This window comes from Notolepis coatsorum (assembly GCF_963971535.1).
Source record: "Notolepis coatsorum genome assembly, chromosome: 19".
NCBI lineage: Eukaryota > Metazoa > Chordata > Actinopteri > Aulopiformes > Paralepididae > Notolepis > Notolepis coatsorum.
The window spans coordinates 1333181-1355035 of NC_140183.1; the positions used below are offsets into that span (position 1 = coordinate 1333181).

Below are 21855 nucleotides of genomic sequence, written 5' to 3' on the forward strand. Positions count from 1 at the left end.
GTGGAAGCAGATACACACCACTAGCCTATAGCTGTTGGTCAACAACACCTCTCCTGTAGTTTTAATTAAGATAGGCTCATTGTCCGTATCCGCTTCCATTCATTTGTGCTAAGCTAGGCTAGCTTCCAGCCGAATAGCTTTCCACTGAACGCACAGAGAGGACATTGGTGTCTCTCTTGTTGCCTGACTCTGACGGTATGAAGGCAGGACTGGTGGTGTTTGACCAGGAAGGACTCACCGTCTGCAGCAGCGCCTCCAGCTGGTTCAGCTGCTCCTCACACGAGCCGGACTCCATCTGGACCTTGGTGACGACCCTCTGGAGCCTCTCGAGTCTGGGGAGAGAAAACACCGTTGGAGACGTTAACCTAGCGTCACAACAACAACAACAAGCCATGGCCTACACAGGTTAGAGAACGAGACCGAAAGGTCACAGGTTTGATCCCCCGGGACGGGTGGTAATAAATATCTGGGTGGAGAAGTGAATGAATAACACTCTCTCCCCTCCCTCGATACCCACAGAAGTGCCCTTGAGCAAGGCATTAAACCTGCAACTGCTACAGTGTGAAGCAGGGTGTCGCTGGAAAATATCATCCGTGCTCAGCAAACCTACCCTGGGTAAATAAACGATATTACCACCCGGAACTATTGCATTGCCACCAAGGTATGAGGATTAGAAAACCATTTAACTTGACTGACATTGTGCGACAGTGAGAATAAACTGCTCATGGGTCATAGGTTATAGCTCCAGTTATAATCTGACACGTTATGATGAGCTAATTCATCACAACGCTTAAATGAGGCAGAAGCACAAGCTCAATTTGTGCTACGCTTGGCCGACATAGTTGTAACAATAGTCACTTGGAGTTACTTGTTTGGAGTTATCCACCTGGAAGTATCACCAAACCCTGTGTGTGACAACATTATGATTTAGTCTCTTAACCATTACGGGGCTAGGATCTCACATTTGAGATTAGAATTTTGAGAACTTGACATTCAAAAATTTGAAAGGTATAGTTTTAGAATCTTAAGATTTTGAAACATTCCCCCCCAAAAAGCACCCCTGAAAGGGTTAATAATGGGATATGGACAGTATGATCGTCACTAATCTGAAGCAATGTTTTGATGTCTATAATATAATCAAAAGGGTTTTGGCAATCAATAAATCAAATTTTCAAAATATGTACACATATGTCGTTAAAGACACCAGGCCACATGAAACACCCCTTCCCACATCACCTATACACCCACGGTACACACCCTACTGTGTGCGTGTGTACACACAACATGAAGAAAAACAGAAACCAAAGCCCACAACAGAAATCACACTGAGTCACACTTACGACCTCCCACGCCGAGGCAAGTACTCTAGTCTATAAGGGTCACCCACGAACGCCATCTCCCCACCCTCCTCTGTGTGTAGATTCCAGTCCCAGGTATGGGGACACACGGTGTCCTCACAGTCCCAGTGTATCCTGGGTGTTCTCTCTGGAGGCTGCGGCGCGGAATGAGACAAATGCCTACATTTTCTGATGCAAAAGTCCCCTCTGCCTGTTCAGCCATTCCACATTGTAACGTCATGAGTGAGACTCAGAGCGCAGACTGACCAGACTATCTTGTGACACGATGGACCAGTCCAACTACAGCCACCCCACCTAACAGGAACAGACTGACCAGACTATCTTGTGACACAATGGACCAGTCTAACTAAAGCCAACCCCACCTAACAGGAACGGACTGACCAGACTATCTTGTGACACAATGGACCAGTCCCCCATACAGCCACCCCACCTAACGTTGAACAAACTGGAACAACGCAAATCTGACCAATGTTCCAACTTCATGATTATAATCATGTCGGTCTGATGTAATTAGGACAATACGTCTTCATTAGAGCATTCCTTTCGTCGCTTTGACTCCGGTCCAAACCCAACCATTGTGAACACAGACAGGCTATTCTTCTGTGAAAATGTTTGGTTTGGTGCCTCACACATAATGAAATATGCATGCAACTAAAAATGGTTGCTGGGCAGTAATTACTGAGAGATACAGATTTGTTTCATTCTGGCGTCCAAACAGATGTTTAAATCAACCATGGAATTGAAAGGCTATAGATACAAATTTTACGTAGAGTAATCGTTAAAAAAAACCATTTAATTGAATTCCAACTCAACTTGCGCGCACGCAAGAAAATCCAGAGATGTTGTAGCACTCTCCAAATTTGACCATTGCTGCTGCTGCTTTTCCTGCTGTAAAGTTTAAACCCTCTTATGTTCAACGTCACAGTGAACGTTCACCTCCACTCAAAACTGAGACGAGTCGAAACTCCACTTCAGAACCCGCTGGGCAGACAACACGTCCAGTTGTTGGACTGAAGCTAGGTCCGTTCAACTTCAGCTCAATATAGTTCACAACATTTACAACAATAGGGCCCCCACTTATCTTACACATTATTTCCAGTGGAACAGGGACATGCAGACCCATAACACCAGAGCCAGCGTTGCCGACAGTCTGTGTATTCCAAGGTTCAAAACTAATATGGGCAAATGTTCTTTTAAATTCTGGGGAGCCACCAATTGAAATTAGCCGACACAATTTTAAGAAAAATGTCAAATCATGGCTCCTCGACAATGTTAAAAACTAGATTTTTAAATGTATGAAAATGTTGTCTGATACATTGTTGTCTGTGGCTACGTTTGTACTGCACTTACAATGTGCATGTCTATGTAGTTTGTCATATTGTTATTTATGGTCATGTTTTGTATTGTTTATCTGTCTGAGACCAAGGACCACAATGGAAATAAGTCATGACTTTTTTGTGTTTCATCCTTGATGTTTTCTGGAACCTTGAATTATTTTAAATGTCAAAAAAAATCTTATAAAATCAAAGACATACACACACACACATACAGACAGACACACACACATACACACAAACAGACACACACACACACACACACACACATACAGACAGACGCACACACACACACATACAGACGCACGTAAGAAGTAAGAAGCATTTTGTATAAAAGTATTCTGTACTTCTGTATGACAACTATTAAAGAAACTTGAAACTTGAAACGCACACACGCACACACACCACACACACACACACACACACAAATACACACTGAAAATACCTTTCTTGTTAGTGTCACTGATTGTTTCTTTATTATGTAAAATGTATTGATGTAATAATGGTGTGTTCTAGATCCAGTCTCACCTCAGTGTTGTTAGAGTTAGACTGAGTGATTGAAGCACTGTGTTTGATCCTGTGTTTTGAACATTTGATTTCATTATGATTAGTGATGTTTAGTGAAGTCTAGACTCAAAAACCACTTCTACCTATTAGCTTTTCCCGATGTTCACCGACTCATGCCCTGTTTTCCTGCGTGTTTGCCTGTGTGCCCTCCCGTAAAACTGAGATGTGATTGTTGTCTACATGTATCTATGTGTATCTACCCTCGGCACAGCACTTTGGTTGACATGTGTCATGTCTGCATATCATTATGTATAACAGTCAGTCAGTCAGTCAGTCAGTCTGTATGTCAATGCTCCACTTAGTTCTGTCTGCTCTCCTGTACGTAGTTAGCTCACCATTCTACAGAGATCCAAACTCTCCTTAAACAAAAACTCTGCCGTTCGCCTCCGTGAATAATCTGGTCAAATGATTCCACGTCAGGCCGACTTCTAGTGAATGAAATAGTGAAATTAAAGGATTCCCTGTGTTGCTGGGGGGACCCCTGGACCCTCCTCCTCCAGGACCCCTGGCGGTCCCCAGACCACTCATTGAGAACCAATTCTATACAAAAACCACTCTATATTCACCTCTCAAACTCGACCCTGAGCAGCCTCTCTCTCTCCAGGATGGCCACGTGCAGCCGGCCCCATTCCTTCTCCACGTCGATGGGGTGGTAGCCTGGAGGGACCTTCACGTGTCCAGCGTGCACCGCGCTCTGCAGAGAGACCCTCAGTTATCAGGTGAGTCGTGTTGACATCGAGATCTCACAGTCGTGGTCATCGATCACGTAGAATAACACAGAGAGAACAGAACACAACACAACACAACACAATGCAACGCAACACAACGCAACACAACACAACACAACACAACACAACACAACACAACACAACACAACAGAATAGAATAGAATAGAATAGAATAGAATAGAATAGAATAGAATAGAACAGAACAGAACAGAGCAGAACAGAACAGAACAGAGCAGAACAGAACAGAACAGAACAGAACAGAGCAGAGCAGAGCAGAACAGAACAGAACAGAACAGAACAGAACAGAACAGAACAGAACAGAACAGAACAGAACAGAGCAGAGCAGAGCAGAGCAGAGCAGAGCAGAGCAGAGCAGAGCAGAGCAGAACAGAACAGAACAGAACAGAACAGAACAGAACAGAACAGAACATTCTGCGTAGCTTGCCTCAAACGACTGGTAGATGAGCTTGGAGTGGTTTTTGTTGGATTCTTTGGCAGGGAGTTCCGTTTCTTTGAACTTCAGGAACTGACGCCACAGGATCTGAAGATGAAAATTATTATTAATATGTATTAATAAAAAGACAGCGACACTGTGCTGCTTCGTCGGGAGAGGAGTTATGTCACTACTCTGCTGGTTCCTTTAACACCACTTTCATTTAAATCAAGTTAAATGTTAAAAGCACAGCATCTAATTAGGGTGATTATGTAATGCTGCTGAAACACGTTCGTTGGCTGCTATATACTCCCCCCCCCCCCCCCCCATTTAGAGGCCCTGTTTTGATCTTTTAAATTAGGTCAATGTCAAGGTTGCGGTGGTCATGGGAACGTTCTGATTAAAACTCAATAAAGGGACACTTTAAAGGGACATGGCAACATTATGGGAAGTGCACTTACCGTCTTCCAGATACCAATTCCCTCTCTGTGCGTTCAGTATTAAGCTATCCGGCTGCAAGCTAGCCTAGCTTTGCACAAATGAATAGAAGTGGATACGGACCACTAGCCTGGCTTAAAACTCAGCCGGATATCTTTCTAATGAATGAACGTACAGAGAGGAGATTGGTTTATCTATCTTCTTGTCTGACTCTGGAGAAGACGGTAAGCACATTTCCCATCATGTTTCTTTTTTTGCGTTTTTAAACGGTTCGACTGCCTGTCCTATATTAATGGCACATGTTGTTTAGTTCGATCTTTTACAGCGCAGGGTTAATAACCTCCAAGTCCTCTGTAGACGCGTCTGCTTTTGCCGAGACGAAACTGAGATGACTGTATTTGACATGAAAGGGAGAGAATGGACAGTTTGAAGTCACGCAATGTTTTAGTTTCTACAGTCGCTTCCAACGGGGATATCCCGTCTGTCAAGAATTAATTATAAAATAATATCTGCCCTCAGGGTCGGTGTCCCGCTCCACCTAAAACATTATCTAACAACACGAGGCCTGTAACACGGCCCCACCTGGTGGAAAGTAACTTGTGCTGTACTTTTACTTTTATTTTGTATTATCTTTTCCCCCCTTCTTTTTCCGTTTTTCTCCCATCCCAATGTTAGTCGTTATGCCAATTCCCAATCCCCTTCCTGGTCGTTGCGCACTCTGCCCCCTACCGTCGGTCTGGGAGGGCGGAGACTATCACATGCTTCCTCCGACACATGTGTAGCCAGCCCACCGCTTCTTTTCACCTGGCAGCGCGGACTCTCACTGGGGGAGTGTAACGTGTGGAAGGATCACACTACCTCCCTCCAGATCCTTCCCTCGCTGTGCAGGCGCCCCGACCGAACTGTAGGAGTCGCTGTTTACAACGACCAGAATACCACCCCACCGGCTTCCCTCCCGCTGACTCTGCCAATTGAGCCAGTATGACGACCGGCCAAGCCGGAGGCACCGCTGACAGCCGGATTCGATACCGGTGTCTCTGCGGTGGTAGACATGCGCTTAGTCCGCTGCGCTAACCGGCCGCGACCCACTTGTGCTGCACTTAAGTAAAATGTTTAGGTACTTGTACTTTACTTTATTTTATTTTCATTTTAGGGATTTTTTAGTGGAGTTCTGAGGTACTTGCACTGAGTACTATTGAGTACTATGTACTTTTACTCCACTACATTCCAAAGGAAATGTACTTTTTCTTTTTTCGGTTACTAGTTAGTTTGAAGAAAAAAATATTTTGGCAACAATGTATGAAGATAATGTACTTTCAAATTTGAAGCCTGACCATTTCAAGAGGACGTGATCAGAGCAGCATAACTGGACCACAGAAACGTTAGAGGTCGACGGTTCGAGGCTTTTGAATGAACTTGGTCCCAAGTACTGGAATACACAAACGTCATGTAGAATGTGTACTTTTATACTTTTGATACTTCTCCACGTTTAGAATTTTGAATGGTGGTCCTTTTACCAGGGTACTATTTTAGCGGTGCATTTCTACTTTTACTAGTAAAGTAAAATAATTGCATATACTTCCTCTACCACTTTCTCTATCTCTGAATTTATTGACAATATTTTAAATGTGTATATCTCTCGCTCCCTCCTCGCTCTCTGTCTCTTTCTGTCTCTCTTTCTGACATTATTAACAACATTACAGTTACTACATTATCTCTCTCTCTCTCTCTCTCTCTCTCTCTCTCTCTCTCTCTCTCTCTCTCTCTCTCTCTCTCACCTCGACCTCCTCGTAGCTGGCGGGGAACCTCCTCTCCTCGAAGACGACAACATGATGTCTGATCCACTGCAGCAGCACGGTGATCAGCTCATAGTACTCCTGCCAGCGCAGCTCCAACTGCTGAAGCAGCAAGCAAGACCAGCGAGTTAACAACAAGACCAGCGAGTTAACAACAAGAGCAGCGAGTTAACAACAAGGACAGGAGGGCCCTTCTACACTCTCTCTCTCTCACACACGCACACACACACACACACACACACACACACACACACACACACACACACACACACACACACACACACACACACACACACACACACACACACACACACACACACACACACACACACACACACACACACACACACACACACACACACACACACACACACACACACACACACACACACACACACACACACACACACACACACACAATTCAATAATTGAGTTTGAAAGACAGTCCCCATCTTGTGACTGAGGGAGTAACAGAGGGAGAGGATGAGGGGCAATGTGAGGATTGAGAGAGAGTGAGAGACATAGACAGATATAGAGACAGAGACAGAGACAGAGACAGAGACAGAGACAGAGACAGAGACAGAGACAGAGACAGAGACAGAGACAGAGAGACACAGAGAGAGACACAGAGAGAGAGAGAGAGAGAGAGAGAGAGAGAGAGAGAGAGAGAGAGAGAGAGAGAGCAACAGATACACGCAGCCAGTTCCATTGTGGAGTCATAGACAAGAGCTCTGCCAAGACGGCACAATATACTGTGTGTGTTTGTCATTAATATACCACTCCCTCTAGTGTGCAGAAAAAACACCACCGGTTGCTCATTTCCCGTAGTGCCATTTACACATTGGACGCCAGAGGGCGCTATGGGCATTGGGCCGTTGCGTGCCAGCGCTGTGTTCAATGGAGAGCATGCTGTGTTTGCGAGTGCTTAAAATATAATGAAATATTATAGCTATGGATCTAATAACGCTGTCGATTGTCAGTGAGTTCCTTCTGGTCAACATGCAAAAAACAGATGAACTACAACTCACAAAGACAGTTTACAATGACATATATAGCCAATTATACTTGCAAATGTACTCTTTTTAAACCCATGTTGAAATGACGTTAAATGACGCTGAGGCTTGAACGCGTTTGTGACTAGGAACTTGCATTGTTTTATTTGTATTTCTCCTAGTAGGTAATAAATTGAATGCAGAATTAAGAACCATATACTCAGTTTTGAAATAATGTTTTGTGATATTTGCAGGTGTAAAGTCAATCCAAATCACTTGGAGTGTGAATGTGATATGTCACCAGAAAGTACTCAACCTCTACTGTATGAATGAACACAGCTCTCTAACTTACCATCTTTAGATAATAAAGTACTCAACCTCTACTGTCTTTAACTATGAGTGAACACAACACTCTAACTTACCATCTTTAGATAATAAAGTACTCAACCTCTACTGTCTTTAAGAATGAACACAACACTCTAACTTACCATCTTTAGATAATAAAGTACTCAACCTCTACAGTCTTTAACTATGAATGAACACAACACTAACTTACCATCTTTAGATAATAAAGTACTCAACCTCTACTGTCTTTAACTATGAATGAACACAACACTCTAACTTACCATCTTTAGATAATAAAGTACTCAACCTCTACAGTCTTTAACTATGAATGAACACAACACTAACTTACCATCTTTAGATAATAAAGTACTCAACCTCTACTGTCTTTAACTATGAATGAACACAACACTCTAACTTACCATCTTTAGATAATAAAGTACTCAACCTCTACTGTCTTTAACTATGAATGAACACAACACTCTAACTCACCATCTTTAGATAATAAAGTACTCAACCTCTACTGTCTTTAACTATGAATGAACACAACACTCTAACTTACCATCTTTAGATAATAAAGTACTCAACCTCTACTGTCTTTAACTATGAATGAACACAACACTCTAACTTACCATCTGTAGATAATAAAGTACTCAACCTCTACTGTCTTTAACTATGAATGAACACAACACTCTAACTTACCATCTTTAGATAATAAAGTACTCAACCTCTACTGTCTTTAACTATGAATGAACACAACACTCTAACTTACCATCTTTAGATAATAAAGTACTCAACCTCTACTGTCTTTAACTTTGAATGAACACTCTTTCTTTCTGTCAAATATACATCATATCTGCATATTTACCATGATTGTCAGACGTATATCAAGAGAGAAAGCAGGAGCTAACTGTCATGTTTAGTGTGTCTGTGACGAGGTGTGGCGTGTGTATCGGGTGTGATGATGTAACGCAACATATTCTACTCACGTTAGCGGCTCCGTCCTGGACGTCTGGCGCGCGAGGCATGGCATCATACAGGGACGATACATACGTGATGATGGACTTCTCATCGGGATGTGGCACATCAACATCTGGAACAACAGCAGAAATTATAATGAATTCAGGCTCATTATTATTCACTGTGGATTAGGTTCAGGGTCTTTTTACCAGAGTACTATTTTAGCGGTGTATTTCTACTTTTACTAGTAAAGTAAAATAATTGCATACTTCCTCTACCACTTTCCCTATCTCTGAGTTTATTGACAATATTTTAAATGTGTATATCTCTCGCTCCCTCCTCGCTCTCTGTCTCTTTCTGTCTCTCTATGTCTCTCTTTCTGACATTATTAACAACATTACAGTTACTACATTATCTCTCTCTCTCTCTCTCTCTCTCTCTCTCTCTCTCTCTCTCTCTCTCTCTCTCTCTCTCTCTCTCTCTCTCTCTCTTCAGAGTTTAATCCAGACAATCACTTTAGTGTGCTTTTGTTTTTGGGATGCTAGCATCAGCCTCCTGTTAGCGTTAGTTAGCAATGTTAGTGTAAGTCAATGGAGCCATTTCTATTAAAAAGGGAAATGTCACCTCAAAGCAACACTCAATGAATTTACCAGATTGAGGCAAAACTGATTACTTTCAACAGGAGCTATTTGGTGTGCAGATCTACTTGTTCGTGTCTTAAATCTACACTTACCCTCTGGGTCCAGCAGGCGAGTCACCCCCAGGTCCGTCTCTGCCACGTTAAACGCCTGTTCCAGGTTCTCAATGTTGTTCTGCCGGTACACCTTCCCCATGTCAATGAGCCGGGGCCTATAGGAGCACACACACATGACTCAGCGTTTACTCACTGTTTCAGTGGAGACCTTAAAAAAACAACGTGGTCTAAAAATACATGAAATGATGATGGATGCCGAGCAACTCTATGACCGGCAATGTCAACGTCTATCAATTAATCACAGTTAGACACTCCTGTCTCCCTAGTGGTGGCCCCCTGGCCTCACATCAACAAGCATACTGTACTCGCATCCATGTTCAACACTTGGTAGATAGCCAGCTAACAGAGCGCCCAGAGCTAACCATCTCATGACCGAGGTAAGTACATTACATTTCACTGTTACAATTTCATATTATCTACTGATTCCTAGGTTATGCGAGCTAGTGATTCCTAAGCTATGTGAGCTAGTGATTCCTAGGTTATGTTTAGCCGGATGGTTTCATCTGACTTGATTAGAGACGTTTATTATATAACGTTCATTGAATGGCCACACTCACACTCCTACGCAGAGCTGTCTCAGTCTGCCCAAGAGGGAAACAATCTGTTCCAAATCTGGACCAAATTAGTTAACTTAACTTTGAAATGGGTCACAAATAATAACAAATAAATTAAGCTTGTCTGAACATTTATGAGAGTTACGAAGTGATGTAGGCCCTACTGTGGTTTTGCACAGATGCCATGAAAATTAAATGATTTAACTTTTTTCAACAGATTTTTGGCTCTTATTTTTAAAGGAGACTAGAAATTATGGGAGGAACTATAATATACTATTATTTATTCAACATGTTAGGAGGACATAATTCGTTGGGCAGAGATGTTTGACAGTGGATATGCAAGTGGAACGCCGTTCAACTCTCTGCGTAGGGTAACGGAACGAGCTGGAACAGTCCTAGCCTCGCTACACTGGCTCCCAGTGCCACTTAGAATAGACTTCAAAATCCTCCTCCCCACCTTTAAGGCACTATCGGGTGCAGCACCCCTATACATCACCGAGCTCATCACCCCCTACGCAGCACCCAGGTCACTAAGATCCTCCAACCAGGCTCAGCTGGTGTCCCCCCCCCCCCCCCCATCGCTCCTTCAAGGCCGTGGCCCCCAAACTATGGAACCAGCTTCCCCTGGAGATCCGATCTGCCCCCTCGCTGGAGACATTTAAGGCCCGTCTAAAAACCCACTTCTATTCCCTAGCCTTCAATAAACCCTGATTCTCCCACACCCTAACCCACACACTCCCATGTCATTTTATCCTGCCCCCTCCCTCTTGTATCTCTTCTTGTGCTCCTCTGTCCCCTGTGTGCTACTGTACTTTGTGTTCCCCTATCCGTGTGTTGTCCTACTGTCCTATTCTCTGAATGTACTGTCTTGTCCTGCTGTGCCTTTTTGTATTTTTGTATTTGTGTATTTTATATTAGGACATTGATTTTAACCTTTGATTGTACAGCACTTTGGTTGGCTCTTGAGCTTTTAAACGTGCTATATAAATAAATTACTTGACTTGACTTGACTTGACACAAACTGCAGCTGTCCCCTTGAAGCGCCACTTCATCTATGACACTGTGTGTGTGTCCTTGTTTACATTACAAGCTTAACCGAATTAACGTGCACTTAAAAAAGCACGAGGAATGTTGTCATAAAATCGGACACGCTTAGTATTGGCTGAGACCATGTGATATCCTGATGTTATCAGTCTCAGGCCTGCGGGGGTTTGGATGGTTTGACAGGGGAGATGTATGAGAGAGACAGCCCTACGTTAATATAGTACAACAGCTGTTCTCTCTGTGTTTTAGTGAATCCTGTCTTATTCAATATCTCTCAGTATACAATGATGATGGATGTTTGGTTAAAATGAGCCTTGTTAGATGGCAAGCGTCTACAGCCGGTTATATCAGGAACAGGGTCTCTAGTGAGGTTAAAGACCATATACCGGTATTTTCGACGCATTGGATTCCAAGTCTTTCTGGCCTTTGATACAAAGATGCACAGAGCAGCTTATATACAACCAACGCTGATAACCTCCCTGAATCAGTAACCCAACCCCTCCCATAACTTTCTTGAATTGATTTGACTTTATTTAACTTGAACACTTGAGCCTTTGGAGGACAATAGTACTGATATAGTGATTCATTCTCTGAAGCATAAAGCGGCATATAATAATCCTCGTGTGGAAACAGAGCTGTAGTGATTCGGAGATACATCTAAAATAAATCATCATAAATCTAACGTGTCTCTCTCAAAAGTGGCACCCAGGAGAGAAGTAATTAAACAAAGCAGCAGTAGTAGCAGAACCCATACATCTCTCTGTGCAGAGGAGAGCGTGTACAGTGCCGTGGTCTCTCTCTGTGCAGAGGAGAGCGTGTACAGTGCCGTGGTCTCTCTCTGTGCAGAGGAGAGCGTGTACAGTGCTGTGGTCTCTCTCTGTGCAGAGGAGAGCGTGTACAGTGCTGTGGTCTCTCTCTGTGTGCAGAGGAGAGCGTGTACAGTGCCGTGGTCTCTCTCTGTGCAGAGGAGAGCGTGTGCAGTGCTGTGGTCTCTCTCTGTGCAGAGGAGAGCGTGTGCAGTGCTGTGGTCTCTCTCTGTGCAGAGGAGAGCGTGTACAGTGCTGTGGTCTCTCTCTGTGCAGAGGAGAGCGTGTACAGTGCCGTGGTCTCTCTCTGTGCAGAGGAGAGCGTGTACAGTGCTGTGGTCTCTCTCTGTGCAGAGGAGAGCGTGTGCAGTGCTGTGGTCTCTCTCTGTGCAGAGGAGAGCGTGTACAGTGCCGTGGTCTCTCTCTGTGCAGAGGAGAGCGTGTACAGTGCTGTGGTCTCTCTCTGTGCAGAGGAGAGCGTGAGCAGTGCCGTGGTCTCTCTCTGTGCAGAGGAGAGCGTGTACAGTGCTGTGGTCTCTCTGTGCAGAGGAGAGCGTGTACAGTGCCGTGGTCTCTCTCTGTGCAGAGGAGAGCGTGTACAGTGCTGTGGTCTCTCTCTGTGCAGAGGAGAGCGTGTACAGTGCTGTGGTCTCTCTGTGCAGAGGAGAGCGTGTACAGTGCCGTGGTCTCTCTCTGTGCAGAGGAGAGCGTGTACAGTGCCGTGGTCTCTCTCTGTGCAGAGGAGAGCGTGTACAGTGCCGTGGTCTCTCTCTGTGCAGAGGAGAGAGTGAGCAGTGCCGTGGTCTCTCTCTGTGCAGAGGAGAGCGTGTACAGTGCCGTGGTCTCTCTGTGCAGAGGAGAGCGTGTACAGTGCCGTGGTCTCTCTCTGTGCAGAGGAGAGCGTGTACAGTGCTGTGGTCTCTCTCTGTGCAGAGGGAGTTGAAGTCCTCTATCAACAGGTTGCTTGCTGCGCAGCATGGTGCATGCTGGGAGTTGAAGTCCTCTTATCAACAGGTTGCTTGCTGCGCAGCAAGGTGCACGCTGGGAGTTGAAGTCCTCTATCAACAGGTTGCTTGCTGTAGAGTCTCTCTTCCAGTGGCAAGTATTAGGCTATACTTGCTAAACTTCGGTGTTTGGCTTCTGAACCTCACGATCCAGTCATCCTTTGGCTGTCTTGATGTTTTGGGTTTGAATCCACATGAATCCCATTCGAGTCCTCATCTCTTCTCACGTCTTAAAATGAAATGATTCAACCCGACTACTTCTCCTCACACTGAGAAAGCCTCCTAGTGGCCTAGCCTAGGCACTGCTACCATCCTATACATACCGTTCGATTGCCTCCTTCAAGACCTTTGTATCCAAACACCGGCTCACCGATACAAACTGCAAATCTCTCCACACACGTTGGAACTCCCAGGGTGAAAACTATAGTTTAAACACACTGTACACTGTGCGAAAGATGATCTGCAAGAATGCACACGCCACACCTCTGCTACCTTCGTGAATAAAGATCCATGGCCCGAGGTGTTTGGCAACACTCCCTCTCTCCTGTCTCCTTCTCCTGGCCTGCGTGCTGTAGATACAGGCCCAGGTTCAAAGAAACCAGTCCCTACAGGCATCTCTTTTTTCCCTCTTCCTAAAGACTTTCACAAAGGCCACACCTAGCCGATCAGTCACCTCTCCCGGAGCTAATGTCTGCTCTTCTCATGTTCTCTCTCAACGGTGCAGCTTTTGACTAAGGCCTGTAGCACAAGGACTAGAGGCAGGAGGGGGAGCAGCTAGCCTAGCTCCGGCTAAAGTGAAGAAATACAACTTCTAACAACTCCAAAACTGACAGTAAATAATTCATATCAATAAATTAACATCAATCGTCTCGTCTCGTCTTGACTCTGGGGAAGATGGCGAATACGTGTATTTTTCTAAATGTTGAGCGTTCATGAAATCAATTATAGCTCAATTATGGCCTACTCACTGGTGCTTGTGGATGACGGCGTTGAAGAGCTTGCCGTCGCGCCAGCTGGTGGTGAAGTTGTCGCAGCGGATGCCCTGGTAACCGTCCGACATCCTCTGAGACCACAGCAGCAGCTTCTCCTTGGCCGTCATGTCGTCCGACTGGCCGTTCACCTGGATGTCCGAGATCTGAGGCAGCGGGATGAGGATGAGACGAGAGAGGTTGAGTTGAGACGGGGGCTGAGTTGAGAGAGGGGGCGGGGGGTATTTCCAATATGTGAAAACAATTATTATGTGAGGGAGAAATTAATCGAGACATGGTTACGAATGAAGATGTGATCTCAGTTCATCATCCCTGCTAGACAAACCAGCATAGACCAGCATTATTCCAGGTATAAGCAGCATGCATTATGCTGGTCTATGCTGGTATAACCAGCATGCATTATGCTGGTCTTTGCTGGTATAAGCAGCATGCATTATGCTGGGCTTTGCTGGTATAACCAGCATGCATTATGCTGGGCTTTGCTGGTATATGCAGCATGCATTATGCTGGTATTTGCTGGTATATGCAGCATGCATTATGCTGGTCTTTGCTGGTATATGCAGCATGCATTATGCTGGTCTTTGCTGGTATATGCAGCATGCATTATGCTGGTCTTTGCTGGTATATGCAGCATGCATTATGCTGGTATTTGCTGGTATATGCAGCATGCATTATGCTGGTATTTGCTGGTATATGCAGCATGCAGTATGCTGGTCTATGCTGGTTTTTCTAGCAGGGATGTGACATTTGATGTTGGTATTGATGAGGAAGAGAATGTGAATCTCCAGAAGAGTCAAAACAACCCAGATTTGTAACCAAACAGAGGGAACCCACACTCTCCTGTGTTGAACCAACACTGGATTTGTTAGAAAACCACACAAACGGTGCCGTTGTTGTTAGTGCGTTGTGTCGTTTCCCCCGACATGCCTGTAACACGCGTGTTCATACGCCTAGCGACGTGTCTGTCGGCGTCAGGCTTTGGCTTTCAGGGGAAACGTCTTTTTGGCGTTGACGTCTCGTCCCGCTCGGACCTGTCCGTCTGATAACGGGATCACGCGTGGGTTTGGATCACAGCGTGTCTCCTGTCTGAGCCGTGCTCCTGGGACCCCCCCCCCCCGTCCGCTCGATGACGGCCCACAGCAGCTTTTGATCCTCTTGATTGCTGTTCTAGAACGGGGGCTTTTTCATTCTTTTTTGGAACTTCCCTTTATAGACTGGACTAGTCACAAGACTGGGAGTCTGCCATTTCTTCTTAACAGTTCCAGATGTGTGTGTGTGTGTGTTTTGTGTGTGCGTGTGTGTGTCTGTGTGTGTGTGTGTGTGTGTGCGTGTGCGTGTGCGTGTGTGTGTGTGTGTGTGTGTAGGTGTGGAGGGTGACATCCTACATCTCTCCTCGCTGATGAGTCACCAGCCTCCTACGCCCTGTTTTGTCGCTTGTCTCACTCTAAGAACCCCTCCATCCCTCCATCCCTCCATCCCTCCATCCATCCCTCCCTCCCTCCCTCCCTCCCTCCCTCCCTCCCTCCCTCCCTCCCTCCCTCCCTCCCTCCCTCCCTCCATCCCTCCCTCCCTCCCTCCCTCCGTCTCGTATCTCAGGGGACACCACAGCTCTTCCGTTCAGAGACAAAGCTCCTTTCACTTCCATCTGGCTCTTTCGTTTTCCTGCGTCGTTAAAGATCTACAACGTGTCGAGCTTTTCTACACAACAATATATATGACGTTTACGTTTACATTTTATTTGTATGTATTACAATATGAATCTAATCTGATGACAGTAAGGCGCTGTGCCCACTGTGGAGGGATCTCTCTGCCAGGCTAACTAACGGATGGTAGTTCCGGGGCGGACAGGCTGGGTGATCGGGCCGTGCGGCCGAACGGGGGTGTAGTCTGGGAGTGTCGGGTGTCAGACAGCTATAGCCGCCCTGGCACACCTTACCCCCCCCCATGGGAGAGAGAGAGAGTGAGAGAGAGAGAGAGAGAGAGAGAGAGAGAGAGAGAGAGAGAGAGAGAGAGAGAGAGAGAGAGAGAGAGAGAGAGAGAGAGACTCACACATAAACTACACTAAGACAGAGAGAGACTCACACATAAACTACACTAAGACAGAGTGACTCACACATAAACTACACTAAGACAGAGAGAGACTCACACATAAACTACACTAAGACAGAGAGTGACTCACACATAAACTACAGTAAGACAGAGAGTGACTCACACATAAACTACACTAAGACAGAGAGAGACTCACACATAAACTACACTAAGACAGAGAGTGACTCACACATAAACTACTAACTCAGCCCTGCTGGTCTCTGACAAGAACAAGTTACAGGTTGAAAAAACCCTCAGCTCAGAACTAGGCAAAATCTGCATATGGCTCGCTGATAACAAACTATCATTACACATGGGCAAAACAGAGTCCATTCTCTTCGGTTCAAATAACAAACTCAGCAAGACCGACGGCTTCTCAGTTACAGTGGGTGACAATATTGTCACAAGGAAAGAAGATATTACCTACCTGGGTTCCATCCTAGAGGCAAATCTTTCCTGTGACAAAATGGCATCCAATGTAATAAAAAAAGTCAACCAACGAACTCGATTCTTGTACCGGATCTCCTCACTGGTAAACAAGAATACCCTGAAGACTCTAGCAGGAGCACTCATTCAAGGGTACTACGACTATGCTTGCACCTCATGGTACCAAAGCACCTCAAAGGCGCTAAAAACAAAATTACAAACATCTCAAAACAAACTGGTCAGACTACTGCTTGACCTTACTCCTAGAACCCACCTCACCCCTGCCCACTTTGACAACCTAGGATGGCTTAGAGTAGACGACAGAGTACAGCAACTTGCAATGGGCCTGGTCTACAAGATACACTACACGACCAAGGTACCCATGTACATGACAAAATACTTCCCAAAGGTCAGTGAATACCACGATCACAACACCAGAGGGAGCTCCACAAATCATGTTAAACCCAGATTTGGCTCAAACAAGGGACTAAACACGTTTCGCAATTATGCCACATCAATGTGGAACGCCCTACCCAAAGCTGTAAAGGAATGTGAATCACTACCCACTTTCAAAAACACTCTCAAAAAACACCTAAGGGAGACTGCAACCCGAAACTGGCCCCTGTAAATGTCCGAACACAACCCCCTCCAATGTACAGTAAATTACCAAGTATGGTCTTGTCAATAATCCAATGTACAGTGTTGTTTGTACAGTTGTACAGTGTCCCCCACCCACCCCTCCTACCCAACCCCCCCCCCCCACCCACCCCTCCTACCCAACCCCCCCCCCCCCCACTCCTACCCAACCCCCCCACCCCACTCCTAACCAACCCCCCCCCCCCCCCCCCCACCCAACCACCTCCAATGTACAGTCCCCCCCCACCCACCCAACCACCTCCAATGTACAGTCCCCCCCCACCCCCACCTACCCAATCCAATGTACAGTTTCCACGCCTAATGTATATACTCTTTTCTTTCTGGACTCTTTTTGTATCACAAACAGTACTGTAATTGCAAATCTGGTATGTCATAAATGTATAGATGGAGCAGTACTGTCTATCTGTATGTCATGTATGTCATATATGTTACGATGAATTGAAAATGGGGGACCCTGATGTAAACAAGACGAAAGTCTTTCTCTGGTCTGCATCCTTAACAATTGTATGTATTGAGCTGTACTGTACTGTACCCATTCTGCAATCTGTTAATAAAGTTTTCATTCATTCATTCATTCATTCATTCATTCAACTACACTAAGACAGAGAGTGACTCACACATAAACTACACTAAGACAGAGAGAGACTCACACATAAACTACACTAAGACAGAGAGTGACTCACACATAAACTACACTAAGACAGAGAGAGACTCACACATAAACTACACTAAGACAGAGAGTGACTCACACATAAACTACACTAAGAGAGAGTGACTCACACGTAAACTACACTAAGACAGAGAGAGAGACTCACACATAAACTACAGTAAGACAGAGAGTGACTCACACATAAACTACACTAAGACAGAGAGTGACTCACACATAAACTACACTAAGACAGAGAGAGACTCACACATAAACTACACTAAGACAGAGAGAGACTCACACATAAACTACACTAAGACAGAGAGTGACTCACACATAAACTACACTAAGACAGAGGGTGACTCACACATAAACTACACTAAGACAGAGAGATACTCACACATAAACTACACTAAGACAGAGAGTGACTCACACATAAACTACACTAAGACAGAGAGTGACTCACACATAAACTACACTAAGACAGAGAGATACTCACACATAAACTACACTAAGACAGAGAGTGACTCACACATAAACTACACTAAGACAGAGAGTGACTCACACGTAAACTACACTAAGACAGAGAGTGACTCACACATAAACTACACTAAGACAGAGAGTGACTCACACGTAAACTACACTAAGACAGAGAGAGACTCACACATAAACTACACTAAGACAGAGAGAGAGACTCACACATAAACTACACTAAGACAGAGAGAGAGACTCACACATAAACTACACTAAGACAGAGAGAGACTCACACATAAACTACACTAAGACAGAGAGTGACTCACACATAAACTACACTAAGACAGAGGGTGACTCACACATAAACTACACTAAGACAGAGAGATACTCACACATAAACTACACTAAGACAGAGAGTGACTCACACATAAACTACACTAAGACAGAGAGTGACTCACACATAAACTACACTAAGACAGAGAGATACTCACACATAAACTACACTAAGACAGAGAGTGACTCACACATAAACTACAGTAAGACAGAGAGTGACTCACACATAAACTACACTAAGACAGAGAGTGACTCACACATAAACTACAGTAAGACAGAGAGTGACTCACACGTAAACTACACTAAGACAGAGAGAGTGACTCACACATAAACTACACTAAGACAGAGAGAGTGACTCACACATAAACTACACTAAGACAGAGAGTGACTCACACATAAACTACACTAAGACAGAGAGAGTGACTCACACATAAACTACACTAAGACAGAGAGTGACTCACACATAAACTACACTAAGACAGAGAGTGACTCACACATAAACTACACTAAGACAGAGAGTGACTCACACGTAAACTACACTAAGACAGAGAGAGAGACTCACACATAGGGTTGCCACCTTTCACAATAGAAAAAAGGCACACCTTCCAAATTTTTGGGCCGAAAATGGGCGGATTTTGCAACTATTTTTTTTTAAACTTTATTTCGGTTTTAGGGTTTATGTTAGGGTTATGTTATTTTTAATTATTTAGGGAAGCCAGCCCCCCAAACTCCTAAAATGCATAGAAAACAAACAGTCAGCACTGTTGTAGCTGAGGTTGTGTTCAACCGTGTGGTATACTATACCTGTGTCACCTCAGCTGCAGTAACCTAGAGGGGAGGAGTGGGATGATACAATTGAAATGAAATGAAATTGAACAGTATGACTTTTATATTGTTGTCTGAACACTATTTATTTATTTATTTATTTATGTCTAAGTATTTATTTAAGTATTTTTGCATTTATGTATTTAGGAATTCTATTATTTATGTATTTATTAACTGTTAATCCATTATGAATAATTCCGTTTCCCAGATGAGCATAACAACATACGAGTTTAAATGGGCACACTATTTAATTATATTGATTAATATAAAATACATGTTTATTTATTAGACTTTAAAAACTCAACATTAATGAACAAACAACCATATTAGTCAACTGAAATAGCCTAGACTATGCCCACATCAGCAGCCAATATGTAGGCTCCTGGCTGCCAGGGCAGGTAAACAGAAATACTGACATCTAGTTAAAAACACAACCAGATAAATAAGATGTAATATCCCATACCGAATCAATCTCAGGAGATGTTTCAGTCATGAAGAACTGTGACACCTGTGCTTGGGTCCTTTGCGTTCTTATATTTCGGGAATGTTGTTCTCCTGATGCATGCTGTCTGATGTCAGTCAGTCCACCATGCGCCACAGAAAACACACGCCTACCTACATACTTTGCAGTTTGCTTTGTAAACATCTCCACTGACGCTATCAAGCCAGGAGTTTGTCTCGTCAGGTCTCTACTTCTGGAGGCGTTTTGTCTTTTTAGGACGCAGTGGAGTCACAGTGTCTGCTCTGTGGACATTTTCAAACAGCAACCATGACAGGCAGCGCACAGACGGAGGATTGGCCCAACGGCACAGAACGTATCTTAGCAACGTGAAAGCGCGAATTCTCATTGGTCGTGAGCTGCTGAGCGCACGCCCATCATACCAGAGTTGCCAAGTCTGTTTATTTTCCGCAACTTTTGGTAACAATTTTGCTTGTTTTTTGCTTGTTTTTGTAGGTCGGCTGGCTCATTTCTCTCACAATACTGGCAACCTTAAAATACGGGACGAGGTGCGTCCTGTATCAGTTCAATACGGAACGCGTGTTTTAGTTTCCAATTACGGGACGATTCCGTATTTTACGGGACGGGTGGCAACCCTACTCACACATAAACTACACTAAGACAGAGAGTGACTCACACATAAACTACACTAAGACAGAGAGTGACTCACACATAAACTACACTAAGACAGAGAGTGACTCACACATAAACTACACTAAGACAGAGAGTGACTCACACATAAACTACACTAAGACAGAGAGTGACTCACACATAAACTACACTAAGACAGAGAGTGACTCACACATAAACTACACTAAGACAGAGAGAGACTCACACATAAACTACACTAAGACAGAGAGTGACTCACACATAAACTACACTAAGACAGAGAGAGAGACTCACACATAAACTACACTAAGACAGAGAGAGAGACTCACACATAAACTACACTAAGACAGAGAGTGACTCACACATAAACTACACTAAGACAGAGAGAGAGACTCACACATAAACTACACTAAGACAGAGAGAGAGACTCACACATAAACTACACTAAGACAGAGAGAGACTCACACATAAACTACACTAAGACAGAGAGTGACTCACACGTAAACTACACTAAGACAGAGAGAGACTCACACATAAACTACACTAAGACAGAGAGAGAGACTCACACATAAACTACACTAAGACAGAGAGTGACTCACACATAAACTACACTAAGACAGAGAGTGACTCACACATAAACTACACTAAGACAGAGAGAGAGACTCACACATAAACTACACTAAGACAGAGAGAGAGACTCACACATAAACTACACTAAGACAGAGAGTGACTCACACATAAACTACACTAAGACAGAGAGAGAGACTCACACATAAACTACACTAAGACAGAGAGTGACTCACACATAAACTACACTAAGACAGAGAGAGAGACTCACACATAAACTACACTAAGACAGAGAGAGACTCACACATAAACTACACTAAGACAGAGAGTGACTCACACATAAACTACACTAAGACAGAGAGAGACTCACACATAAACTACACTAAGACAGAGAGTGACTCACACATAAACTACACTAAGACAGAGAGTGACTCACACGTAAACTACACTAAGACAGAGAGAGACTCACACATAAACTACACTAAGACAGAGAGTGACTCACACATAAACTACACTAAGACAGAGAGTGACTCACACATAAACTACACTAAGACAGAGAGTGACTCACACATAAACTACACTAAGACAGAGAGAGTGACTCACACATAAACTACACTAAGACAGAGAGTGAC

General features: G+C 44.2%; 1 protein-coding gene across 11 annotated transcripts in view; it reads right to left on the bottom strand.

Annotated features, from left to right (window-relative positions):
- LOC311246640 (plectin-like) overlaps positions 1–21855 on the bottom strand; it is a gene marked incomplete at its 5' end in the record, with an annotated part of 146553 nt that overhangs the window by 64187 nt on the left and 60511 nt on the right. For 10 of the 11 annotated variants that reach the window (XM_084336794.1, XM_084336793.1, XM_084336792.1 and 7 more), the window contains 7 exons: positions 239–332; positions 3826–3953; positions 4433–4528; positions 6637–6756; positions 8978–9081; positions 9682–9797; positions 14079–14245. In XM_084336794.1, coding sequence (XP_084192920.1) covers positions 239–332; positions 3826–3953; positions 4433–4528; positions 6637–6756; positions 8978–9081; positions 9682–9797; positions 14079–14245 — 825 coding nt within the window. The remainder of the gene's footprint in view (positions 1–238; positions 333–3825; positions 3954–4432; positions 4529–6636; positions 6757–8977; positions 9082–9681; positions 9798–14078; positions 14246–21855) is intronic. The other variant, XM_084336791.1, reaches the window with a different exon arrangement.